This window comes from Macaca fascicularis, chromosome 20, assembly GCF_037993035.2.
Source record: "Macaca fascicularis isolate 582-1 chromosome 20, T2T-MFA8v1.1".
Taxonomy (NCBI): Eukaryota; Metazoa; Chordata; class Mammalia; order Primates; family Cercopithecidae; genus Macaca; species Macaca fascicularis.
Genome location: NC_088394.1, coordinates 27192195 through 27220127, shown reverse-complemented (window position 1 = coordinate 27220127; position 27933 = coordinate 27192195). Strand labels below are relative to the sequence as shown.

At 43.3% G+C, this 27933-nt stretch overlaps 1 protein-coding gene across 7 annotated transcripts in view; it reads left to right on the top strand.

The window, feature by feature from the left end:
- XPO6 (exportin 6) overlaps window positions 1–27933 on the top strand; it is a 118167-nt gene that overhangs the window by 78619 nt on the left and 11615 nt on the right. For 4 of the 7 annotated variants that reach the window (XM_045382048.2, XM_074026831.1, XM_005591529.4 and 1 more), the window contains 8 exons: window positions 1222–1330; window positions 2618–2710; window positions 4208–4277; window positions 11061–11220; window positions 15113–15205; window positions 19399–19543; window positions 23833–23979; window positions 24898–25087. In XM_045382048.2, coding sequence (XP_045237983.1) covers window positions 1222–1330; window positions 2618–2710; window positions 4208–4277; window positions 11061–11220; window positions 15113–15205; window positions 19399–19543; window positions 23833–23979; window positions 24898–25087 — 1007 coding nt within the window. The remainder of the gene's footprint in view (window positions 1–1221; window positions 1331–2617; window positions 2711–4207; window positions 4278–11060; window positions 11221–15112; window positions 15206–19398; window positions 19544–23832; window positions 23980–24897; window positions 25088–27933) is intronic. The other 3 variants (XM_074026829.1, XM_005591530.4, XM_074026832.1) reach the window with 1 other exon arrangement.

The window sequence follows — 27933 nt, the reverse complement described above, 5'->3', positions numbered from 1 at the left end:
GGGTGGAGCAGGCTTAAAACCCATTGGTGCCGTGTGCAGTGGCTCACGCCTGTAATCCCAACACTTTGGGAGGTCGAGGCTGGTGGATCATCTGAGGTCGGGATTTCAAGACCAACCTGACCAACATGGTGAAACCCCGTCTCTACTAAAAATACAAAAATTAGCCGGGCATAGTGGCTCACGCCTGTAATCCCAGCCACTCGGGAGGCTGAGGCATGAGAATCACTGAACCTGGGAGGCAGAGGTTGGAGTGAGCCAAGATCACGCCATTGCACTTCAGCCTGGGTGACAGAGTGAGACTCTGTCTCCAAAAACAAAACAAAACAAAACAAATCCATTGGTGATTTATGTGTAGAGAGAACATGATTTTGAGTTAGGGAGCCCTGGGTTTGAAATAGCTTTGTGGCCTTGGACAGTTTATTTAACTTCTGTTAATTGTTGTTTCTTCATCAGAAAAATATTGATACCATTTACTTCTCACAGCTGTTAAAAGCATTAAATCATTGAATTAGGTAATATTTATATGCAGTGCCTATCATCCCCAGAGCAACTGCTAAGACCATAACTTGAAAATACTTAGTAAAAGGAAGGACAAGGGATTTAAAATGCAGCACTACAAAATACCTGTTTGACCCAAAAGAAGGCAGGAATGGAGGAATTGAGGAACATAAGTCATAGAAAATAAATAGCAAAATGGCAGAAATGAGGCCTTCTTATCAGTAATTACATTACATTTAGTAGATTAGATTCTCCTGTTAAAAAGGCAGAGAATAGATTTTTTAATAAAGCCATGACCCAATGACGTGTTGTCTACAAGAGACTCACTTTGGATTCAGATACAAATAGATCGAAAGTAAAAAGATGGAAAAAGATATTCCGTGCAAAAAGTAACCAAAAGAAAGCTCAGGTCTCTGTACTAATAGCAGACAAAATATATTTTAAGACAGAAAATATTGCCAGAGACAAAAGAGGCTATTATATAAACAGTCTGTCAGGAAGATACATGGTGCCTGGTACATCGTTAAATAAATACCTCTGTTTCTGTTCCATGCGCGCACACACCTGCCAACCCATAAACTCAGCCTCAGGAATTTAGATGCTCCTTTTCCATGGTGATCAACATGGACACCACTTCTTTTATAGTGCAGGGGACCTTTTCCAAATTCTAAGCTGAAAGCCTCCTTTCACCTGATTGATGTTGAATTTCTCCCTGCCATGTAGGTACGAAGATGCCCTGGTGCTCCTCCTCACAGAGGTGTTGAATCGAATCCAGTTCAGATACAACCAGGCCCAGCTGGAGGAGTTGGATGACGAGACTCTGGATGACGATGTAAGGGGCACGCCCTCATTGACTTTTTGTCGCTCTCACGTTGTAATGTGAATCAGAATGGGGACCTGTAACCCAGAGCCCTCTGCTCCAGTGACTGTTCTGAAACCAGAGTACTCTTCTGGTTTGAGTTGTACATTTGAAATTTTTAATCTCCTGCTAGTCCCTTTTGACTTATTAACCATAAAAAATGTTTTACAGGCATTTTTATGTGGACTAGAGATGTAAGTAGAGAAACCATATGTACAATGAAAAGTAGTTTAGTGAGAACTCTGTATCCTCTCTGTCTCCCCTGCCTTGCACCCTCACCTCTGCTCCCCAACCTGGGCAGCAGTAAGAGCTCGCTGGATGCTTGTGGAGACTGTTAGCGAGATACTGAACCAATAAGGCTAGAATGAAAGGATGTCTGTTTGGGGTATATTATGCAAACTTCTACTTCTTAAAATCAGTCTTGAATTTTCTGATGCTGATGTGCCCAACGTTAATAAGGAAAATGTCTGTAAGGAAACAATTCCAGTGTGTGTTTGTTTTTTTTTAAACCATTAGGTGCTTAAAATTTTTCAAATTAACTGCTGCTGTTCTGAAAGTTAGAGTGACTGTGGCATGGTCAAGAGCTTGTAGGTGGTCATATTTGGGTTACAGAGAGCCCTTTGCTTAGAGCCAGATGTCCTGGGTTTGAAGCTCTGCAACCTTGGGCATGGAGGAGATTGGAAGGCTGGGTGTGGCATTTCTCTAAGCCATAACGTCCTCATCTCCCAAAAGGGGAATGACATGTCTTGCTTCTTAAATGTCAGCATGGATAAGAATCACTAGAACAGCTTGTTAAAGCAGATTCTGATTCTGGAGGCTTAGGGTGGGGACCACAGAATTTGCATTTCTGACAGCCCCCGCCAAGGGATGCTTTTGCTGACTGGCTGTGGACCCCATTCTGAGTGGCACTGAGTCAGTCGGTTATTTGGATAGGGACATAGTAGTGGACTGTGTCAGAAGGTGATGTGTGATCATTTCCAACAGGTGATATCACAAGTGGCTCTCCATCTCTGTATCCTATAACCCAAGGGGGGAAAATAGGTTATTCTATATGGATCATTTACTTTCTGAGGAAATAGTTTTTAATGAAATTAATTCATTGTTTTTAAAAAATTCTAGCTTGGCCTTTTTATTGTACCAGATAACCTGGTTCCATCATTTTCCATTTCTTCAAAATTTTATTTCTGAAAGTGGACTTGAGGTTCGCAAGGAAGATGAGAGGATTCTGGGAGAGCTGATTTTCCTGTGCTTCCCCCACAGCAGCAGACGGAGTGGCAGCGGTACTTACGGCAGAGTTTGGAGGTGGTGGCCAAAGTGATGGAGCTCCTGCCCACGCATGCCTTCTCCACACTGGTAATGCGCCGTTTGGGGGAGTGGAAAGTGTAGCGATTTTCCTGTACACAGAGCATGGCTGGTTGACTCCCCTGTGTCTGTCTGTCTGTCTGTCTGTCTGTCTGTCTGTCTGTCTCTCTCTCTCTCTCTCTCTTCCCCCCCATATGTACTTTTTAAAAACAGAATAATAATTACCATTTAACTGTTGCTCAAACTGAACAAATACTAACATTTCCACAAAATATTAAACCAACTTTTGGAACCCTGTTTAGTCTTGGATATAATAGGAATTTGACTAAAGCCTTAATACTTTTATCAGTAGCTTGCAAGTGGCCAGGCCAAGTGGGAGCTGTTACTTATAGAAGTTACATTGCTGAAAAGCTGGCCGTTGTAAAGCTCACTCTTGGCAAATTGCTAGCTTGCTCTGCCTGTGTCTATATGTGCTGGAATCTTTAGTTGTAAGGATTGATTCCCTTTCCTATGTGGTGCTTGTTATTCAAAGAGATTTTCATTAAATTCATTTCTTCTTCAAGGCAAGGCAGTTATTAGGATTATTCCTTTTTTTTTTTTTTTTTGAGACAGAGTCTCACTCTGTCGCCCAGGCCAAAGTGCAGTGGCGTGATCTCGGCTCACTGAACCCTCGCGGGTTCAAGCGATTCTCCTGCCTCAGCCTCCCGAGTAGGTGGGACTTCAGGTGCCCACCACCACACCCAGCTAACTTTTTGTATTTTTAGTAGAGACGGGGTTTCACTGTGTTAGCCAGGATGGTCTCGATCTCCTGACCTCATCATCTGCCCGCCTCTGCCTCCCAAAGTGCTGGCATTTACAGGCGTGAGCCACCACCCCTGGCCATAGCGTCATCTTTTGCATTGAATGACCTAGCTATACTTGTGTTCTCTCCTGAAAAGCTTCATTTTACTTTGCCATCTGCCTTTCTTAGGGGCTGGTTACGTTTTAATCTTACTGGTGAGTGTAGCAGCTTGCGAAAGAAAGATGCAGCTCTGGTTATGATGTTCTGACTGCTACTTGAGCAAGGGAACTGACTTCCAAATAATTAGGCCCATCTTTTCACTTTTCCATGTACTTTAATAAGGCATAGCTGACATTTCTCTCACGTAGATGTTCCCTTGGATTTGAAGGGAGATATGGTCCCTTCTCAGAGTTCTAGAAGGTGTAGATCATTTCAGGGTTTGATCTCCTCTGTTAGGAATTTAATAGTCATACCACAGTGTCCTTTGCTTTAAAAAAAAAAAAAAAAAAAAAAAGAGGGTCGAACTAATACGTTTTCTTTCTTACTCTGTATTAATTGGTGGTTTCAATTGTAGAAACTGTAGTTGGCGGGGGGGCGGTGCACTGAAGAGTGGTCATAGGTTTTTAGCTGCATTTAAAGGTTCCTAGAGAAAAGGTTTTGATCCTGTTTCTCACCGCTTAGTTGCTTGTTATGTTGTAACGTTAAAGTGCTATAAAAACTTGCATTTATGACTTAAATTTTTTTTGTTGTTGTTTCTTTGTTTTCAGTTCCCAGTTCTTCAGGACAATTTAGAAGTTTATTTGGGATTACAGCAGTTTATAGTCACTTCAGGGTCAGGTAAACTGATTTTTATTTTCTAATTTAACCGAACATTCAAAAAAACCATTGGACTGATATTTCATTATTGCTGCTGTTGCTGTCGGAACATGATTTCTTCACTGCGGCCTCCCCACTTCTAAACAGGGAACGTTTTTAAAGGTTTATGAGGCCGGGCGCGGTGGCTCAAGCCTGTAATGCTTGCACTTTGGGAGGCCGAGACGGGCGGATCACGAGGTCAGGAGATCGAGACCATCCTGGCTAACCCGGTGAAACCCCGTCTCTACTAAAAAATACAAAAAACTAGCCGGGCGAGGTGGCGGGCGCCTGTAGTCCCAGCTAATCAGGAGGCTGAGGCAGGAGAATGGCGTAAACTCGGGAGGCGGAGCTTTCAGTGAGCTGAGATCCGGCCACTGCACTCCAGCCTGGGCGACAGAGCGAGACTCCGTCTCAAAAAAAAAAAAAAAGGTTTATGATAAAAAGAAGCTGTGGGGGAGGTAAAAGATGAGGTCATGACAGGGTATTCCAAGAAGGTATTTGGAAAAGAAACTGATTTGGAGTAAAGAGACAGGACTTACTAAAAAGCCTCTAATATTTCCTTATGTCCTTTCAACCAGCAGGTGTACTAGGGAAAACATGGCCTTGTGCTTTCTTGCTTCCTGCGCACTCTAGAATTGGAAGGCCATAGCGCAGCTGATGGTCTGTGGACCCGCCCCCCCCCACCTGTTGTAGATGGCCCCAGGGGCTCCGACCAGAGCTGGTTGGAAAGGTTTTTGGCTGCTGTTTACAGGCCCTGCCTGCTTGGGGTTTAGGGTTAGCTTTCTTTGTTATTTTGTTGATAACAATAATAGTAACAGCTTCCTTTTGTAGCTCTCATTACATGCCAGGCACTGTGTTATTGACTTATATTACTTAATTCTCTCCATTGTCCTGTGAGGTGTAAGTGCTATTACTAGTTTCCCCTATTTTACATAAGAGGAAATTGATGTTCAGAGATGTTAATTTACCCAGGGTCCCCTGGCTTTGTTGGTACTAGTCTCATGATGGTATAATAGGGAATGACAAAACGTTGAAATAGCTTAACATCTGACATTCATTTTTGTCAACGTTGAAATAGCTAGCATCTGACATTGATTTTTGTCAGCTGAAAACACCAGTAACTGAAAACCACGTGTGTCCTCCCTGCCCCATCAGCTGCTGTGCACCACTTCTCACCGCCCTTCCTTCTTCCCAGCGTGCTTCTTACGGGACCTGTCCTGGCTCTGGCGTGCAGCCCCTGTGTTGGGTAACTGCTGTTTCAGCCCAGCACAGAGCTGCCCATTGTGCAGCCCGTCTCCTGGATGAGCTTGTGATTCATGGCAGATCCTCCACGGGAGCCTCTTTCCGAGGCTGTCCTTGGTGGTCTGTGATGGCTGGTTTCCATGACTATATAAGCTTCTAAATAATCTAGTGGGCCCCAGAAGGCTGATGGGCCTTGGCATGTCCCGAATGTAGGCCCTGACTTTGTAGATAGGGTAAGAAATTTAAAAAGACAAAACTTTAAAAAGACACTTTCAAAACAAACATGCCTGTAAAATGTGCTGTCACCACTAATGAAAATCATTTGGCTGTGTAGAAGTGCTACAGATGTTTCCAGAAGCCATTCTTGGGAATAATCATGCCCAGGTGGTCTTTCCTTCAGGACCACTATTCAAATTAGAATGTACTCAGGACCCTGAAGACACTGTTCTTGATCTATTAAAAAAACCAAGCAGGTGTTCTTTCCTCCCCCACCTTGACCCTTCAGTGTCCTGTTTACTTTTGTAAAAGCTGACGTTTTTACATTCCATGTGTCTGTCTTTAGGTGAAAGTCTAGTGAATCTGAAACTCTATTTTTGGGACATAGCTGATAATTCTGAGCTCCTCTCCCTAGAAGGATGGTGTGATTTATTTTTTCCTATAGGAAATACCACATACTCCATTTCACTAAAGCCTATTTACTGGCAATTTCATAGAACTCGGCTCTTCCAGATCATTTGTAAATCTCATCCTCAGCACTGATCCTTGGCTTGTATTCCTGTGGCAAAACCTCTCAGGCCGGAGAAATCCTTATTTCCTGTTTTAAAACGAGCTCTCTCATCCATGACAAAGCATTCCCCAATTTTTGGTGGCTCAGAAGCCAAGTTTCCAGTGCAAAGGCTATTAACAAACGGAAACTCTGAGTACATTTTTTCCCCTGATTCCCATAGCCATTTACCCCCTCAAATAACCTCCATGCCACACCAGCCTTATGACCCTCAACAGAAACTGTGCCCTCTCATCCCCGATAGGCCCTGGGCCCTCCTTCATTTGCATTTACTTTCTAGCCCAGCCTTTAATTCTTGGGTCTCCTCTGGAGCCTATGTAAACGGGCACCAGCTGAAATTCTTGCTTACTCCTGGTGCTGCGACCATATATGACAATGGGATGCACATTTTGGCCAGCAGTGAGACCTGCAGTGTGGTTGAGGCCTGCAGTGTAGTTACCCAGCCTGGAAGGCTCCCACTTTTGCTTTTGTCAGAGCAGTTGGATTCAGAAGATCCTGTGTGCTTCGCATTGTTTCCCTTCCTGCTGCTGAGCCTGCCTCCACTTCCTTGTCAAGACCAAGGCACAGCTTGTGTTGCTGGGCCACGCTGGTTGCTGTGTGCTGCTCTGGCTCCTGGCAGGTAGTCCTTTGCTCCCTCTGTCTGTCTTTTCTACCATATGTAGGTTAAGAAATCCTCATTGGTGGTGTTCCGCTTACACAGCATTGATGTCTGTATGTGGCCCCAAAGCCTCCATTCTGTATGTGACTTCTGCCACTCCTCATTGAGATCTTCCTTCATTGAGACAGTGTTTCTCCTCTAGGTAACCCTTTAACTTTTCTGGGTACCCATGCAAACTTTCCTGTCTAAGGGATTATTTTGTCTACAAAATTTTATATAAGATTTTTAGACTTAAATTGTTTGTTCCTGCTGGGTTCGTTTATGATTTATGATTATGATTTGTTTGTTCTCTCAGAGGGAAATACCTGAATGCTAGTTTTTATACCTTCCTCAACTCCTCAAAAAGAGAAGACTAAATTATGTTTAAGATTTTTTTTCCCCCCTAGGGCAGTGATTTACCAAGGAGCTGTTCTTTGGATATGGCTTAAGTCATATCTAAACAGCTTTAGGATGACTTGGTTTGTGGAAGATAGGACTTTCATGTGGACATGGTGTTTTATGCCTCCAAACGTTTCAGCATTCTCATCTGAAGGTTCTACCTTGCAGATGTCCTGTGCTTTTAGGGGGAAATCTAAGCCTTGGCCAGACATAAGAAAGTGTGGGTGGATCTGAACAGCTTTTCACAGTGGGATGCTGGCCTGTCCCCTCAAGTCTACTTGATGCCCTGCGTGACTTTTGTGGTGGTGATAATAGGTTTCTAGGCTGGAGGAAGGTGTCAAGGTAGAGAATTTGACTTGGGGTATTTATTGCCCATGTGATTGTCTGCCTTGCAGATAGAACAGGAAAGAACCAGCTATGATTTTGATGAACATGAATCTTAGATGCACATATGTGCAAAGTGGAACTGTATGGAATTGCAGTTTTGTTGGGTCAGAAGTGATCAAGTGTCAACAGTTTCATATTGTTCAAACTCATAGTTTAAAACACACACCCAGCACTTCCAAGCTGTTTTCCATCCTAGGTACTGGATGCTAGGTACCCATAGTTTTCATCCTAGGTACTGCTCTTTGCTAGATGAAATAGGACAAGTTCAGAGGGAAGGGATCAGGATGGCAAGGATTCTCAGGAGGGTAATGAGGGATTACATCCTCAGGGCTATCGTGTGGTCAGCAGGCTTTGGCTTGTTCTGTGTTCTACCCTCAAGGAGTGGGCCAGGGGTGATGAGCAATCACAGGGAGACATATTTTACCCGTGTTTGTGACCAAGTTGTCCAGAGGTGGAAGGGCTCCCTTGAGCTCCCTAGCATTCAGCCGAGGTCCAGGAAGAGTCTGAAGGGCCAGGTGTGCAGGGTAAGTGCTGGGCAGAGGGGAAGGCTTGGTCAGGGTGACTTTTAAGCTCTCTAGTAATTATCTATTAAGGACCATACTCAAATGGAAACTTGATTTAGGGTAGTGTTTTGGTTTGGTTTTAAAAAAAAATAACAGTGTTCCCTTTGCACACTTAAAATATTTCAGAAGCTCGTTCTCAGGCATTCAGCGGGTACTGAAGGGATTGGATACCATAGAGAAGTTAGAAACTGGTGGTCAAGGTAGAGCCTGGGGGGAGGTGGAGGTGCGAAATGAAGGTTGAGCATGCACAGAGCGCCAAGGGCTACTGAAGCAGACTCAGTGACCCCTGGTGTCGCTCTGAGAAAGAAAAGCTGGCCTCCCCTCTTTTTGGGCCTGTACTATGCCATACCCAGTGTCAGGTGTATTTTTCATAAGAGGTTATTCCCACAGAGCCCTGAGATCTGGTTGGTGTGCAGAGGAGCAGCAGGTTTTAGAAGTTGACCCTGGGAGTTGGTTGCATAGATGTAGCCTTGAAAATCCCATTGACATTCAGAGGGTATATAATTGTGGCACTTCAGTTAACTGAGAGATTGGGGCTCTCTCTGTAGCCCATGAAGTCTGTGTTCTCTTTTGCACAACCAACGTGATGAAAAATCCCTCTCAGTGTGTTGTTTCTGTGAGCTCATCTGGCTGGGTGAGGTGGTCATTCTGTTGCTCTGGCTGGAGAAGCTGGCTTACTCCTTAGCTGCACCGACAGCCTCTGGAGGGGCTGCCTCGGGCTGGGAATCTTGTTCCTGTGCCAGGGCACTGCTGTCCTTGTGGAGTGGAGGAGGCAGGAGCAGGTGATTTGGGGCAGGTCAAAACCAGCCTTTGTCACTGGCCCTCTCTGTCTAAGGTCCTTCCATGTGTTACCTCTTCTTTCGTTCTCCTGCTCCTTGAGATGTGGCCCTCTGTCCGGTCTTCCAGCCTCCTGTCTTCCTTGGGGGCTGTTGCAAGCACTGTTGGCGGCGGATCGAGGCATTTGGCCTGCTACTTCATCTGCCACTTGCTTCTAGGTGTCCACCCTTCCTTTCCACAGGTGCCACCCATCCATGTTTACTGTCAGTAATACATGCCAGTATTCCCAGGGACCGGGTGAGGAAGGAAGCTGCCTGGGTCTCCCTGTCCTGCTCTAGTTTGCTGTCTGTTCTGTTGCATCTAAATCATTCATACATATACGGTCACTCACTCTGTACCAGCTGCTGTGCTGGCTGCTGGACGTAGCTGCTCACCACAAGGGATTTTGTAGTCGGTAAGGAGATGGTCTTGTAAATCATCAGTTTATCTCCTTATGGGTATGGGTGCCAAGGAGGAAGACAGGAGGGGTGAGGCCTCACAGAGAGAGGATGCCCCTGAGAGGCTGGAGGCTATCTATGTAGGAGCTTGCAGAACTTGGGTGGGCAGAGGATGAAATGATGGGCAGTCTAGGCAGAGGCACAGAGACATGAGGCTCTGGGGAATTAACCATTGGGTCTGGATGACATAGTGGCATAGTAAAAGGTGTCGAGGCCATAAGAGACCTGAGTTGAAACTGGAGAGTCTAGGTTCTCCCCTTTTAGCAGGAGAGAGCCTCCAGAGGCTTCAGCACCTTGCTTCAGGGGAGCTGCAAGCTTAGTCTGGGCTCTGGGAAGCTGATTGTGGAGCACGGCGGGAGGAGGGTTGGTAATGACCAGTGTGAGTCTTGCCTCCTAAGAGACAGGAGAGAACTGAAGTAGGGGGAGGGAGCAGGTGTGGAAAGTACCTAGGGAGTGCTGGGATCGTAGGTGCCCTAGGAACAGTGCCCTAGTCGTGTTACCACCCCACCCTCACTCCTGCTGTGTCAGTGAGAAGGACTTGAATCAGACCTGCAGGTCTCTGTTCCGGCCTGAAAATTCTTACTGTCTTTTGTGACATTTGTGAAGAGAGGGATCCAAAAACCAAGGAAGTGACCAAATCAAGGGAGAATGTTTTGTCCTTCATCTTAGCATCCTCCTTGTTCAGTTTGAAGAAGCTGTATTGAAAAGTAAGGAAATTTCAGACCTTAGTAATTCACTAGTTCTTTGCTGTTTATAATAATTACAAATACTGAACAGTGTTCTGTACCTTGGAGAGTTATATATTTTAACGTGGCCCTTATAATAGTGATACTGAGGCTTAGGAGGGTTGATTGAGGCACTGAGTCCGGAAGTGGCAGGGAATCTGTGTCTTCGGAATCCAAGTCCCATGCTCTTTATTTCATACTGTGCCACCTCCCAGCCTTCAAGGGTGGAGAGCTGAGTGTACCCCTCCTCTCTTAGCCAGGGGCAGGTCCTCACTCTTGGGCCATGGAAATTTCATTCTGAGGTAGGGCCCTATGCCAAAGGAAACAGATTTGGAGTCACATAGACTCAGTGTAGAATACCAGCCTTGCCCCGGAAATGTGACACGTGCTGGGCAAGTGCCTGGGCCTCACTGGGTGTGCCTCCTTGTATGTAACAGTGGTGGTGTCAGGACCTTACAGGATCAAAAGGAATCAGATCAGGGGCTCCCTCCACGTTAGCACACACCAGGCTGTCTGCCCCTCCCCTCAACTCTGTCTCTGTCCCTGGCCTCTGGAGCACAAATGTGTAGTGTCTGGTGGAGACCTGTAGTGTCAGGTGGAGACCGGGCCCAGTGCTCAGTACTGGGAAGTGGTCCATGGGTTGCTTTGTTTCGAGAATTGGTTTTGCTGGGTGTGGCTTGCTGGACGAGCAAGTATATGTAGTATCTAAAGCGTGGTCTTCCTGTGGAAAACTGTCTGGGGTGTTGTGTTCCAGGACACAGGTTGAACATCACAGCGGAGAACGACTGCCGGCGTCTGCACTGCTCCCTGAGAGACCTGAGCTCCCTGCTGCAGGCCGTGGGCCGCCTGGCTGAGTACTTTATTGGGGATGTGTTTGCTGCGCGGTTCAATGATGCCCTCACAGTCGTGGAGAGGTAGGCTGGCAGCTACCTTATGGAGCTGTTCCTTCTTCAGAGTTCAGCTTTACCTTCTTGTGTGAGGGGCAGCATATTGCCAAATAGCTTCCGCTCTAGGCCCGGGTAAATCTAGGCTCTGCCACATACGAGCTAATATGGAACAAATTACTTAACCTCTCTGAACTTCAGGTCCCTCATTTACAATATGAAGTAGAAGTAGTTTCCTATAGGTTTAGTATGAGAATTAAATGAGATAAAGCACTTAGCACTGTGCCTAGCACATAACAAAACACCTGATAAGCTATTTAAGCTGTTGTTTCTTTGAAGATCTTGTGTATAAATGTAAACACAGTTGTAGACCCAGGAGAAACCAGGAAAGGTCAGTCTTCATGTCTTTCCTCATAGGATAAAGAGATATTAAGAAAGTCCTACTGATAAGGAGTCAACTCCACTGTCCAAGTAGGCAGCTAGATGCACAGGGTGGGGCTTTTTGTGTGTTTTTCCAGTCCCATTAGGGCCTCGAGAGTGAAAGCTGGGTAGCCTCCACGCCTGGCCCGAAAGGTGGTTCCCAGCCTTTCACCACTGGGCTCGTTTTCTTCTTCTTCTTGGGTCTCATGCCAGGTTTACAGCTGCACTTGCTGAGGAACATTTGAGTCTACCCAGTCACCAGTCCCTCCTCCCTCTCTCCCTTCAAAAAACCCAAGATGTAAGTGACAGGACATCTAGATCATTTAAAGGCAGCTGTTGAATTGGTTAGATCAAAACTGAGTAGATGTGGATCCAGCCCAAAGCCAAGACACCTGATGCTTCGACTGGCCCAGCAGCCGCATCACTGGTGACATGCAGAGGAGAAGTGAGCCTCAGGAGCCTAGGTGCATGCATGCCGGACTTCACTGCCACCTCTTAGCTGAAAAGCAGAGATAGCCAAGGGGCTTAAATCCCTTAAAAGCCAGATTCATATTAATAATAATAACAGCACACAGTAGTAGGACATTTTTTGTGTTTTTGCACATGGTCTTTCATTTTATTCTGTACTTTGAGATACAGGCATTGCTGTTTTATTGTTGAGTACATTGTGGCTCAGCGATGTGAGTGCCTTGCCTCGGTTCACACAGTCCTTGAGAGGGAGAGTGGATTTTAACAGTTTCCTGGGTCCACATGTTGTTCTCTTTCCAAACCACAGTGGTTCCTCCTCTTCTTCTTGTGCTGGGCCCATTTGCACTGAGGGTTAGCAGGGATAAGACATGTTTTTCTATCTGAAATCCAAAGATAAGTCCATTATTTGAATTTACTCTGTTAAGCAGTATAGATACATCTGTCAGTCAGCCGGGTGCAGTGACTCATGCCTGTTATCCCAACACTTTGGGAGGCTGAGGCGGGCGAATCACCTGAGATCAGGAGTTCAAGATCAGCCTAACCAATATGATGAAACCTCATCTCTACTAAAAATACAAAAATTAGCTGGGCGTGGGGACATGCACCTGTAATCCCAGCTACTCGGGAGGCTGAGACAGGAGAATTGCCTGAGATCGTGCCGGTGCACTCCAGCCTGGGCAACAAGAGTAAAACTCTGTCTCAAAAAAAAAAAAAAAAAAAAAAAAAAAAAAAAAAATATATATATATCTCTCTGTCAGTCATCTCAACTTTGTAGTGAGATGATGTCTCAAAGATCCTGAATCATTTGATAGGTTCCCTATCTTTCTGCACTGCTTAGATTTGCAAGCTCAGTGCTTAAACATACTTGCTATTAATATTTTGTCTTCATTTAGATTAATATATGAGAGAAGGCTCTTGTTATGACTGTGTGACCTTAATAGCCAGTATGATTAGCAGTGTTTTCATTTATTGGTTATATAAAGCAAAGCTAATATTAAAACTGCTAAACACACATTAAAAGATGTTTGGAAATGCATTTTTAGTGTAGAACAGGATTTAGAGTTAAACACCAGGTGCATATTGGTATATTGTTTTCTGATAACTGTTCTGATCACGAGGACTTCGTGGGACTTCGGGAACCATAGTCTTTTGCCCTCACTTTCTTGACTGACGGAAGTGCTCCTTTTTGAGGGCTTTCTCATTGCTCCCCAGCAATCAGAAATACAAATACAAGTTTGTATTTGTAACAAGTTCCTTAGTTGATTGTTATGCTGGGACAAAGACAAACACTGCCTTCCCTGGCATCCGCTTCCAGGTTTCCACCCAGAGTAGGCAGAGAGAAACTAGCCAGGTCTTGGGTTTTTTCCCCTTCACTCAGAAAGGAATGTCTTTCAACTCCAGGCATCGTGGCTCACCTGTAATCCCAGCACTTTGGGAGGCTGCGGTGAGCAGATCTCTTGAGTCCAGGAGTTCAAGACCAACCTGGATAACATGATGAAACCCTGTCTCTACTAAAAAGACAAAAAAATTTAGCTGGGTGTGGTGGCATGCGCCTGTAGTCCCCACTATGGGAGGGGGCACTGAGGCAGGAGGATTGATGGAGCCCGGAAAGTCTAGGCTGCAGTGAGCCAAGATCACTACACTCCTCTGGCCTGGGTGACAGAGCAAGACTCTGTCTCAAAAAAAAAAAAAAAAAATTAGAAAGGAATGTTGTTTTGTCTGTAATGAAAGAGATATTTCCCATTTCCTACTAGATAGAGCTATTAGTTATTATGTTTAATGCTCGTTAGTATCCAGTGAGCCCTTGAGCAACCAGTGGGCTCAACAACTTGCTTCTGAAAGAATTGTACTTGAACATAAAACACCTCCACCTATTCTGGAAACATTTGCTCCTCTCATCTCCCTCCTCTAAAGTTTTATCAAACATTTTCAGATTTGAAGAAAAGTTGAAAGAATTGTATAGGGAATACCCATATACCCACCACATAGATTCTTTGGTGGACAGTTTGCTCTATTTTCTTTATTATATATCAACCCATCTGAAATATTTTATTTTAAAAATGATTTTAAATAAAAACTAAGACAGTTTTATCATTATCAATTTTATAGAAAAGCCCATGCCATCCTATTTCGATAAACTGCCAAAAGAGCAGGTCTGCTTTTTTTAAAAAACAAAACAAAAACAAAAACAAAACAAAACAAAAAAAACCCACAGGATTTTGGTTTCGTTCTATTACCCAGGCTGGAGTGCAATGGCATGAACCTGGCTTAGTCCATCCTCAACCTCCTGGGCTCAAGCTGTCCTCCCTACCTAGCCTCTTCCAAGTAGCTGAGACTACAGGCATGTGCCACCACATCTGGATAAAATTTTAAAAGACAGGGTCCTACTTTGTTGTCCAGACTGGTCTTGAACTCCTGGCCTCAAGTGATCCTTCCACCTTGACCTCCTGAAGTGCTGGGATTACAGGACTTCAGGCATGAGCAACCATACCCTGACTGCTTTTTAAAGACTATTTTTTGTTCTCCTGATTTATAAAACATTATATATTAATTGTAGACAATTTGGAAATGCAGAAAAATAGAGAGAAAAAAATCATCCATAATCTACCCACTCTATCCTTCCCCTAAAACAAGTGGTACCAATAAGCATATTCTGGTGAAAATTCTTACCGTCTATCTTCTGTTAATAGATGAACATTCATGATATATTCTGTATATATATTTAGTACAACCATGTCATGTTTAAAACATCCTGAATATTTATCATTAAGTATGCCTCTAAGTGTTGTTTTTATTGTATATATTGTTTTCAAAATTTTTGGTACTTTCGATAAGGCTTTAGTTAATATGCTTGTTTATAAATCTTTATGCATATCTTGGATTATTTCCTTGGCATAAAATTGAAGGTCTGGTCTTGATTCTTTTTTGTATATGGAAAAAGTCTGCCCTTACGCTCTTTGTTGGTACCAGCCTTGTCTGTTTTGTCTTAGTTCATAAGCTGAATGTTCTTGTTTACCTGCCTCTTTGCCAACAGGTTGGTCAAAGTCACTCTGTACGGATCTCAGATAAAATTGTACAACATTGAAACTGCTGTGCCATCAGTACTGAAACCTGACCTCATTGATGTGTAAGTCTAGAGTTTGATGTTTGTGCATTTTTAGGAAAGACCTTGCCCCCAATCTCCAAATGATTTTATTGAGAACAAGGAACAGTAGTGGCTGCCATGAATTGGGAAAAAACTCTTAAACTGCAAACCTAGAAAGAGAGAGAGATTTTTTCACTGTATGTCTGGGGCAGAGGTGGTTGGAGAAAGTGGAATTAGGTAAGTGAGAGCTGGGATGGAGATTCTATGGAGTAGGCATTTCAGGAGGAAAGAACAGTACAGCCGAGACAGTCACACAGGCAAGAGGTGGGTACTCTGTGTGGTGCAAGAAGAGACTGGATAGGTCTGTTGGGACTAATGGGAAACACCTGAAATGCCATCAGTCTTTCCTGTAGATCATTGACTGAAACTGTAGGATACTGTAGGATGCAGAAGAATGTTTGCGGAACACAGTTCTCGGAGGTTCTGATTTTAGCAGAATGGCATAAGGCCATAAGGCTCAGGTATTTGCATATTAAACAAGAACCCCAGCTTATTTTGAAGCAGGACATCTGGAGACCACACTCTCTACAGAAACTCTGCAGATAACATGGGATGCTATTAGGAAAGTGACATATGGAAGGACAGGGACTGGAGATGGGCAGAGATTTCACTGCGCAGAAGGCTTGCTTTAGACGAGAGCAGGGGGTTGGCAAACTACGGCCTTTACCAAATCTGGCTTACTGACTGCTTTTGTAAATAAAGTTTTATTGAAACACAGCTACATTCATTTACATATGGTCTAGGAGTGGTTTTGCACTACAGCAGCAGAGTGGAGTAGCTGCGACAGAGTGTTTGTATGCCCTACAAATCTGAAAATATATAAACTCGGGTTTTTACAGAAAAGGTCTGCTGACTCCTGCTGTAGAGCATTCTTGAGCTGCAGATTAGATAGACGATGGAAAGAGAATCTTACTTACTATGGTGGTTTTAAACTTTTAAAAAATATATTGCTTTCCCTTTTGAGAATTTAGAGAAAGTTGTAAAGCGTCTCCCAAGAAAGATGCCAGTTTCCTTATAAATACAACAACTTGTACACATTTTGGGAGTTTCAGAGCCCCTCCTTTCAGCCTTGAGGAGCTCTACAGATGTGCTAGATTGACTGAAATTCTTACTCCTAAGGCTGACTTTGATGTCCTTTCTCCTTATTTTGGTATTTAGAACTTAAAGGACAACATGATTCTAAATATAAAATAAAATTTTAAATGTAAAATACAAAATAACTGTGTGGTCACTATGAATTTCAAACTTTCAGTAACTATATTTTCTTACTTTAAAGTACTAGTCCATTTTCTTACCCAACTTCTTATTTTGAAAAAGTTCAAACCTATAGAAAATGGGAAAAACAGGGGAATAAGCACCCATGGACCCTTAGCCTAGAGTAACCAATTATAAATTGGCTTTTGTTTCTTGTGCCCTCTCTGCACACAATACATGACTATTATTATTATTATTTTGCTGAGCCATTTGAAAATAAACTGCATCGCTGAGTGTGATGACTCATGCCTATAATCCCAGTGCTTTGGGAGGCCGAGGCAGATGGATCACTTGAGGTCAGGAGTTCGAGTCCAGCCTGGCCAACGTGGTGAAACCCTGTCTCTACCAGAAAATATAAAAATTAGCTGGGCATGGTGGCACTTGCACCTGTAGTCCCAACTACTTGGGAGGCTGAGCTGGAAGAGTCACTTGAACCTGGGAGGCTGAGATAGCACCACTGCTCTCCAGCCTAGGTGACAGAGTGAGACCCTGTCTCAAAAAAGAAAAGAAAGAAAATAAATTGCAGACAACATGTCACTTCACCTGTAAATCCTTCAGTGTGTGTATCCTAGAAATAAATTCATTCAGCTCTATAACTATGATACCATTATCAACCCTCACATAATTTAATACATACAATAATGTCATCACTTCTATAGTCCATATTCAAATTTCTTCAGTTGTCCCAGGAATGTTTTTGTATCTTTTTTTTTCCCTTGAATCCAAAGTCTAATTAATCATGAGCCACACATTAAATGTATTTCCTGTAATCTAGCACAGTTCACCCACTTGTGTTTGTATGTCTGCATGTGCATTTGTGTGTGAGAGTGACTGAGGACCTTTTGCAGATCCAGATCTTAATTTTTTAAAAAGCATGTCCTACAATCTGGATTTGTCCAATTATTTCCATTGTATTAGATTCAGTTTAAACATTTTTAGCAAGGTTACTGCATAGGCAATGATGTGCCTTTCCTCTTGCATCATGTCAGAAGGCTCTTAATATCAAATTTCCTTATAATTGTTGATGCTGAGTTTGATTTTAAAATGGTGTCTAGGCTGGGCACAGTGGCTCATGTTTGTAATCCCAGCACTTTGGGAGGCTGAGGTGGGATGATCGCTGGAGCCTAGGAGTTTGAGAGGATCCTGGGCAACATAGTAAGCCCCTGTCCATTCCCCCTGAAAAAAAAAAAAAAAAAAAAAAAAAAAGTCGGACATAGTGGTGCATGCCTGTGGCCCCAGCCACTTAGGAGGCTGAGCCAGGAGAATTGCTTAAGCCCAGGCAATAGAGGCTGCAGTGAGTTATGATCATGCCACTGCACTCCTGCCTGGGCAACAGAGCAAAACCCTGTTTCAGCAACATAAATAAGTAAATAAAGTGGTATCTGCCTATATCCTAATTTTGTCCACTGAAAGGTCCTAGAAACAGTGATACTCCAGTAGCAATTCTACCCCTTTTCCCCAGGTCTTAGTTTTTCAAATCCATTCTCCAGAGCACCTTGGAGAAAAAAGCTCAAGTCTGGGGCAGGGTGATGTTGGACAGTCTTGCCAAGTCAGCAAGTAAGGAAGTGCTCAGTGACTGTTGAGAATATGTGAAAAGGATGCAGGGCCCAGCTTGAAAGGGTTCTTCCTGGTCAAACTTGACAGTTCAGTCATCAACAAAGAATAAGTACAGAAATGAATTATACCAGTTTGAATGAAAAGAATCTACTAATTCAAAGTGATTAACAGGCTAGGCCGGTGTAGTGCCTCACACCTGCAATCCCAGCCCTTTGGGAGGCTGAGGCAGGAGGATCGCTTGAAGCCAGGAGTTTGAGACCAGCCTGGCCAACATAGACCCCGTCTCTACAAAAAATATGAAAATTAGCCTGGCATGGTGGCGTGGACCTGTAGTCCCAGCTACTTGAGAGGCTGAAGCAGGAGAATCACTTGAGCCCAGAAGGTTGAGGCTGCAGTGAGCCATGATCATGCCCCTGCACTCCAGCCTGGGCAACAGAATGTGACCCTGTCTCAAGTAAACAAACAAATAAACAAAAACTCAAAGTGATTAACAAAGGATGAGAGGAGGGGAAGCTACTTTTTAGAGAAGAATGCCAAGTAATGAGGAGAAAAGGAAAGATAGAAAAATTACCAATTCACAACCACCACTGTAATACTGATTTAGGCAGGGATCGTTAATAAATGCCCAAACCATGAGGAACACTGTCTTTGTGTCACCTCATAGTAGTATCACCTTACAGCTTACTAATTATTGCCAAAAGGTAATTACGTTTAGGTATGTTAGAAGGCCTGGTGTTTTGAAACTCTGAGACAACTGTCTCTCCTTGTTTAAGATTGATTCTTTATTATATTTGATGAATTGCATACTTTTTTGATACCTATTTTGTTGCATGTACGATGCCGTCAGTACAGCCTTTGCTGAAACCAAACATAGTCTTTGTCGCCTCAGTTATCCCCTAGCCAGGTAGAATATATGGTGCGGTGGAAGCTTAAACTCCAAAATCTGACATCAAAGCTCTGTTTATAAAGCTGTCATACCTGGTAGTTGTCTATGCTTTAGTCTGCAGCTATGAATGTTAAATTTGTACTAGTTCTGGAATCAACACATGATCACTTAAGTTCTTTGATTTTGCTTTTATAATTTACCTTTCTCTTAGGTGAGCGTGTGTCACAGAAAGATTGAATAAGATTCAGTAGACATTGACTAACTGCCTTCTGTGCTCTAGTCAGTGGTGGCAATGTTTAAATGATGAATATCTTAGTTTTTAGATTCTACGTGAACCAGTAAATGATTTCTATGCTGTTGCCCATGTCTTAGAACAGCAAATGCAGTGGATGCAATTCTTACCTCCTATGAAAACGAGTTGAACACTAATATATTTTCACCTTAACCTTTAAAATCACATCATCTTTTCTTTCTGCAGGCATGCTCAGTCCCTGGCTGCGCTGCAGGCTTACTCTCACTGGTTAGCACAGTATTGCAGTGAAGTTCACCGGCAGAACACGCAGCAGTTCGTGACACTCATCTCTACTACCATGGATGCAATCACACCGCTAATCAGCACCAAGGTCTCGAAACAGCAAAGCCTACACTTTTTATCTAACTCTGTCTCTCCTTTTGTTCCTATACCCGTTTACTAGAAAATCTAAATATGACACAGAGTTAGACCCATAAATCTTTCTGCTGTTATGCACCTGTTTTATTTCATGTTCCTTTTTAGTTGTAGCCTACCTGCATTCAAATACAACTTTACTTTTTTAGTTATCTGAGTTCCACATGAATACATGCTCACTGTGAAAAAGTAAAATATTGTTCAGATTTCCAGACTGAAAAGTAGTGATACCTCTGAAACCTTTTCCTTTGCGCGGTAAGCACGGTTGGCATTGGTTGTGCAGGCACACCTCATTTTATTGCACTTCCCTTTATTGCACTTCACAGATACTGTGTTTTTTTACAAGTTGAAGGCTTATGGCAACCCTGCATGAAGCAAATCTGTCAGCGCCATTTTTTTTGACAGCATTTGATGCTTCCATGTGTTACATTTTGGTAATTGTTAGAATATTTCAGACTTTTTTGTTACTATATCTTACAGTGATTTGTGATCAGTGATCTTTAATGTTACTATTGTAATTATTTTGGAGTGCCACAAACCAAAGCCTGCAAACTTGATTGATATGTGTGTGTTCTGTGTGTGTTCTGACTGCTCCACTGATTGGAGGCTTCTCCATCTTCCTGTCTTTAGGCCTCCCTATTCCCTGAGCCATTTAGTAACCCTACAATGACCTCTACGTGTTCAAATGAAAGGAAGAGTCACATGTCTCTTACTTTAAATAAAAATCTAGAAATGATTAAGCTTAGTGAGGAAGGCATGTCAAAAGCCAGGATAGGCCAAAGGCTCTTGAGCCAAACAGCAAAGTTGTGAATGCAAAGGAAAAGTTCTTGGAGGAGGTTACAATTTCTGCTCCAGTGAACTCATGAGTGATGAGAAAGCAGAGCAGCCTTATTGTTATTGATATGGGGAAAGTTTCAGTGGTTTGGATAGACCAAACTAGCCACAACATTCCCTTAAGCCAAAGCCAAATCCAGATCAGGCCCTTCAATTCTGTGAAGGCTGAGAGAAGTGAGGAAGCTACAGAAGAAAAGTTGGAAGCTAACACAGGTTGGTTCATGAGGTTTAAGGAAAGAAGCTGTCTCCAGGATGAAGCAACAAGTGCTTATGGAGAAGCTGCAAGTTCTCCAGAAGCTCTAGATGAGATCATTGATGAAGGTGGCCACACTAAACAACAGGTTTTCTGTGTAGATGAGACAGCTTTATACTGGAAGAAGGTGTCATCTGGGACTTCCATAGCTAGAGAGGAGGAGTCAGTGCCTGGCTTCAGAGCTTCAGAGAACAGACCAACTCTCTTGTCAGGGGACAACTGCAACTGAAGACTTCAGGTTGAAGCCAGTGCTCATGTATCATTCTGAAAATCCTAGGCCCTTAGGAGTTATGCTGAATCTACTTTGCCTGTCTCTATAGATGGAACAACAAAGCCTTAATGACAGCACATCTGTTTACATCATGGTTTAGTGAATATTTTAAGCTCATTATTGAGGCCTGCTCAGAAAAAAAGATTCCTTTCAAAATACTACTGCTGATTGGCAATGCACTTGGTTACCTAAGGCCTCTGATGGAGATGTTCAAAGGTATTAGTTTCCATAGTTCCCATGCCTGCTCACACAACATCCATTCTGTAGTTCTGTAGCCCATGGGTCAAGGAGTAATTTTGGCTTTCAAGTCTTATTATTTCAGAAATACATTTCATAAGACTATAGCTGCCATAGATAGTGGTTCCTCCAGTGGATCTGGGCAAATAAATTGAAAACCTTCTGGGAAGGATTCACCATTCTAGATGCCATTAAGGACATTCATGATTCACGGAAGTAGATCAAAATATCGGCATTAATAGGAGTTTGGAAGAAGTTGGTTCCCAGCCTCATGGATGACTTTGAGGGGTTCAGGAATTCAGTAGAGGAAGTAACTGCAGATGTGGAAATAATAAGAGAACTAGAGGTGGAGTCTGAAGATGGGATGGAGTTGCTGCAATCTCAGGATCAAACTTGAACAGATGAGGACTTGCTTATTATAGACGAGCAAACAAAATGGGTTTTTGAGATGGAATCAACTGGTGAAGATGCTGTGAACATTGTTGGAGTAACTGAGGATTAGAATAACACATAAACTCAGTTAATGAAGCAGTGGCAGGGTTTGAGAGGATTGACTCCAACTTTGAAAGAAGTTCTACTGTGGGCAAAATGCGATGAAACAACACCGCATACTCCAGAGAAATATTTCTTGAAAGGAAGTCAGTCGATGCAGCAAACTTCATTGTTGTCTTATTTTAAGTAATTGCCACAGCCACCCCAACTTTGAGCAACCACCACCCTATTCAATCAGCAGCAGTCACCTTCAAGGAACACCCTTCACCAGTGAAAAGATTCCCAATCTGAAGGCTCAGATAATTGTTAGCATTTTTAGCAATCAACTTTTTAATTAAGATATGTACATTGTTTTCTTAGACATAATGGTATTGCACACTTTATAGACTACAATATAATGTAAACAAAACTTTTATATGCATTGGGAAACAAAAATAGTGTGCCTTGCGTTATTGTATAGTTTGCTTTATTGTGGTGGTCTGGAGCTTGAACCTGCGGTATCTCTGAGGTACGCCTGTATATCCTTCCAGACTTGTTTCTCTTTTTATGTAATAAGTAATAAAAAGTTTGTAGATAGCTAGAGATATAGCTGCTTTTGCCTAACAGTATGCCGTGGTTTTCCTTTACATATGTAGAGCAACTTCAGATTTTCAAAATGTCCAATGCTTTTTTTTTGGGGGGGTGGGATGTATAATAATTTTCCTATTGATAGAAATGAGTTCCTTTTATGTCCATCTTACATATGCTGGTGGGCCTGTAGGATAGATTCTTGGAAGTGGAATTACTGAGTCAAAGGTTATATCCATGTTAAAACTGGACAGATTCTATTATGTTATCCCCCAAGTCTGCTATATTACTAGAGCATATATGTGCTTATTTGAATGTTTTTGTAGTTTTAGTCATACATAGCATTTTATACATTTTAAGCAGTGTATTGTTTTAATAAGAACAATGTGTTGCTTTCCATAAATTTATGTTGTATTTATAATTATAACTTTGAAAATAGTTCCATCCCATCAGGAATATGTTTCATGATTTTCCTAGCCATTGCTGGACTTCTAGGCTGCCTTCCTTAAAAAATAAAAAATCATAGCCGGGCGCGGTGGCTCAAGCCTGTAATCCCAGCACTTTGGGAGGCCGAGATGGGCGGATCACAAGGTCAGGAGATCGAGACCATCCTGGCTAACACGGTGAAACCCCGTCTCTACTAAGAAATACAAAAAAATAGCCGGGCGAGGTGGCGGGCGCCTGTAGTCCCAGCTACTCGGGAGGCTGAGGCCGGAGAATGGCGTGAACCCGGGAGGCGGAGCTTGCAGTGAGCTGAGATCCGGCCACTGCACTCCAGCCTGGGCGACAGAGCGAGACTCCGTCTCAAAAAAAAAAAAATAAAAATAAAAATAAAAAAATAAAAAAATAAAAAATCATTACAAAGAATTCTGAAATGCATGCATTCATGAATGTAGCTTTACCCTTTTAGGTAATCTTCTTAGAGTAAGTGGAGATTTAGGGTTAAAGATTAGGAATATTTTGTGGCTCTGGGAAATCATAGTAATTTTTTTTCCTTAAGTAATTCTGCCTGCCTTGACGTTTTGGTGTGCTGTTTTTACCTTAGTCTTACCAGCATTAGGTCCCATCTGTAACACATTTTCTCCTTTGCTAATTTGAAAGCAACAGTGGTAATTGAACCAAGTATTTGATAGGCATGCTGAAGGGAAAGCAGTAGGAGAGACTGGCCTGAGTGTTAGGGCACAGAAAGGTGGGGGGTTCAGGGAGATCATGGCTCTGCTGGAGCAAGAGGAGTGAGGTGAAGAATCCCAGGACCTGGATGACATGCCAGGGAGTGTGCCAGCGAGTGTGATTTAATAGCTGATAGGGAGCCACTGCAGACTCAGAGCTGAGAAGTGCCTGAGTTCAAGGCTGCTGGTGACTTTGAAGGAGGAACGGGAGGAGATGATAATGGCTGTGGCAGGAGCTGTGGACATGACAGAGAAGGTGGCTTCTCTTGTGAATCATCACAGGAAAAATTCTTGAGCTAGATAGAGCTTAAGTGGTGTCATTGGGAAACCAAGAACCACACGTAGCTTGTGACTGCCTCAGCAAAGTTGAATCCCAGTCTCACAGGGATGGGGTGAACTGACGTGCCCTCTTCCCTCTACAGGTCCAAGACAAGCTGCTGCTATCTGCGTGCCACTTACTGGTCTCACTGGCTACCACCGTGCGGCCCGTCTTTCTGATCAGCATCCCTGCAGTGCAGAAAGTATTCAACAGAATCACTGATGCCTCTGCCCAGCGACTTGTCGATAAGGTGAGGCCCCAGAGCTCCCCTGGGGTCCCCAGGGCTGTGTGGCTGAGACCCGAGGAAGCTGAGGAAGAAGAGTCTGGCCTTTGATTTTGTACTCAGAGCTTACAGGCTGTGCCAGCATAGACGGATTTCTTATGTTTGTGGCACTGACACAGACTCAGTGATTCTCATCGTGCCCATTGTAAGGCAGGCAGTCAGTGTGCTGATTCAGGCATGGAAAAGCACCTCCCAGTGTGCAGAAAGGTTTTGCTGTTTTGCAGCCTGGTAATTTCGGCCAGTGTTGTGAGTGTTCTCTTTGCGTTCTTTCTGATTCAAAGCAGTCTGATTTTTGTTGTCACTGTTCTGTGTGTTCTTTGGGGTTGAGAAGTGTCAGGCAAGTGCATTTTCTTAGAATCCTCAAAGGAGGCTCAGGCTAGAAGTTTAAAAACTACCTAACAGGAGGAGGGCAGGAAGGCTTGAAGAGGGTATCAGAGAGCACCAGGATGTGATTGCATTGCTTCTGACCTCATGCTAGGGGCGTGGATTGTCATGGATTCTCCTGCAAGTCCTGCTCTAAGTAGCTTCTCGGAGGACTCAGAAGCCACCAGCTGAGCAATGCCTGAGATGCTGTGTCTGCAGTGTGATTTCTCCCTCTCTAACACTTGAAGTATCAGATTAGAGAGGAAACGAGAGCTCCAGAATAATGATTGAGGTTGGCTCTGGGTTATGCTAGACCTAGACATGGTGCTATTACTTCATTTCATTTTCCTCCCTAAGTTGCCTTCCAGTTGGACCAAAGGCCCTGCCCAGGTTATAAGAAACAAGCCTGGGAGCTAGGGCTCCAGGTGTGCAGCCAGCAGATGCTGAAGGCTGTGTCGGCCATGCCGCTCCACTGTCTTTGGTTCTTTGACCTCTGATGGATGCCTTTGGGGTCTCTTGTAGGCCCAGGTGTTGGTGTGCCGAGCCCTCTCTAACATCTTGCTGCTTCCGTGGCCAAACCTTCCAGAGAATGAGCAGCAGTGGCCTGTGCGCTCCATCAACCACGCCAGCCTCATCTCTGCACTCTCCCGGGACTATCGCAACCTAAAGCCGAGTGCTGTTGCCCCACAGAGAAAGATGCCACTGGATGACAGTAAGTGACCCCTAGGCTGGGACAGCTGGGGAAGGAGGTAGGCAGGCATTGTTCTTTGTGGCAGATGCGATTTGCCCCGGAGGCTCCTGAGGTAAATGTTTTCTGTCCACAGTCCCATAGAGGCTGAGCAGGAAGTCACACTCGGGAGTGGAATCCTGCTACCTGTGGAATTCAGCAGCCAGACCTATTTCCTGAATGCAAACTGTCCCTTCTCTTATTTAAAATGTAAAAAATTCTGGAGCCCTAAGAAAAAATGGAAGACACTGGTGATGGTGCCTTCTGTCTATAAAATACATCTTCAGGTGGTTATTGATCTATTTCAGATGCTTGTGTAGGCAAGCAGGGCAGTTCATCTCTACACGCTTGGAAAATGTGCTCAAGAACTGTTTTTCCAGATTGGTTTCAACCTTTTTCCAAATACAGATATTCCAGAGGTTTTGAAAGAGCTTGGTTTCTTAAAAAATGGCACTTGAAGTTTGCTTGTTATATTAAAGAGGGAAAAAAAGTGATTAAGGAGAAGTAAGGCATCTGATTTCTCAGAAATATCTCTTTGAAATAACAAATAGTACCGAAATATTTTAAAAATACCATCTCTTCCCAAAAAGAAAATAGAATGTTATTAGATGGTGCCACTTATGGAATGTCAGCAAAAATGCTTTGTGAAATGTCAGAAGTTGTAATAAATACAATACTCTTTAAAAAACACTACTTTTATAACCAGGAAGATTAACGTGTGCGCATTGTACAAATATATTAAAATAGAATAATATAAAGAAGGAAAAAGTAACTCCTAAATCTGACCAGTTTTAATATTTTAGAAAGTAACCATTTTAACCATGCTTCCTTCTTACCTTCCCTTTTCTATTTTAAAATAGGCTTCATGGTTACATAACTGGATGAGAGTAGCTGACATTTTGAGGGTATACTGTGTACTAGGCTCTTGCCTTGGTGATTTTATATCCATCATCAAGTCTCTGGCTATGCCAGCATCAACTTTTGAAGCTGGTGTTGGTCTGTTCCTGGTTCGAAGTATTTTTCAAAAATCAGTAATTCGTTCAGTTCTCACATTAGCCTTATGATTTCAGTACTGTTATGATCTTGATTGATGATTAGCGTGAGGAAGCTGAGGTCTAGAAAATTAAGGAACTTGCCCGGGGCTTGCATCCAGCTGTTGTGGAGTCACGCTTTATCATGTGTAATGGTCTCCTTTCTGCACTTTATCTTACATGGGAATTACGTCGGTCTGCATGGGCGAGGATATGCTCAGTGGTAACAAACAACTCCAAAAGCGTAGTGGCTTAGTACGAGAAGAAAGAGGATTTATTGTTCATGCTACATGTCCAGCTTGGGTCACGCAGGGTGGGGAGGTCACACAGGGACCCAGGCTGAGGAAGGCTCCATTTCAGTGTGTTCACTCTGGAAGGGATTGTGGTGAATTGCGTAGTGGTTCTTAAAGGTCTTGCCTGAAACTAACATATTTCTTCCACCTCTGTTTCCTTGGCCAGAGCCAGCTACGTGGCCTTGGCTTAACTCAGGGCAGGGAAGTGTGATGCCACTGTGTGCTGAAAGGGTTTGCAGTGTAGTATGTGAATGACGTCTTCACTATGCTGACTGTGTGCAGGCACTGGGTTGAGCACTTTGTATACATTATTTCATGTAACTTCCTGTGTAACCCTGTGAGGTGTGTCTTATCCTCATTCCACAGTGTCTTGAAATGAAGTTTGGAAAGTTTCATTTTTCTTATCTTGACTTTATACTTTGAAAAAAAAATTCCAAACCTACAGACTAGCTGAAGGAATAAGAAAACAACTGCATCTCTCTCACCCAGATTCACTAATTGTGAATGTTTTGCCACATTTGTGGTCTTTTCTGCAACACACTTTTTCTTAAAAGCCAGCTGTTTTAAGTTGCAGATAATTGACACTTCATCCCTGAATCCATAACCTTTGTATCTATATAGAACAAGATATTAAACATTGTTACAATAATGTTATTTAACATGTAGCCACATTAACACTTTTCCCCAGTTGTTACCAAATTGTTCTTTTTTGCTTTTAAAAAATCCAGGATGTGATCTAGGACGGTTTCATTGTGTTTGGTTGTTATAACTCTGTAGTCTCCTTTGGTCCAGAAGAGCATGCCCAGTTTTTGTCTTTCGTGACATTGGCATTTTTGAAGCATCCAGGCCTGTTTTCTTGTCACATGTCTCATAGTCTTGTTTTGCCTGATTGTTTCCAGTAGGTTGTGGTGTAGTGGTGCATATTCGTGTTCGCATTTCCTCTTGCGTTGTTTCTGTTTGTCCCATCCTTGGTGATGCTCAGTCTGGGCGCCTGATGGGAGTAGGGCCTGCCAGTCTGTCCATTGGGAAGGTGCTTGGCAGGTGTCATTGCTCAGGACTGTAGAGAAACTGGGCCAGGTCAAGAGTTGGACTTGGGTGTGAATGGCTCCAACTCCTGTGTTCTGCACCACTTTGCCGCATTGCCTCTTTCTTCTTGAAACCTCCCCCCGCCCGCCAAAAAAAGAAAAGAAAAGGAAAGAAAAGAAAAAAGGTTCTTAATAGTTTTATAATGTCCTGTCTCATGGAAGTAAAGCAGTTACCTACTCATTCTCCTATTATTACATACTTATAGTGCTTTCAATTTTTGACTTGTACATTTTTTAAAAATACATCTTTTGTCCTCGTTTGAATTTCCTTAAATGCCAGAGGTCAGATTTTGGTTTCTTGACTGTTGGTTTTTCACCCTAAACTGCTTCCCCTGTTGCCTGTGCGTTCTTGAGGAAGTGGCTGCCCTGAGTGCGGTTTCCTGGCTTAGTAGAAGTCCACATGCTTGTAGTTGTGGATGACT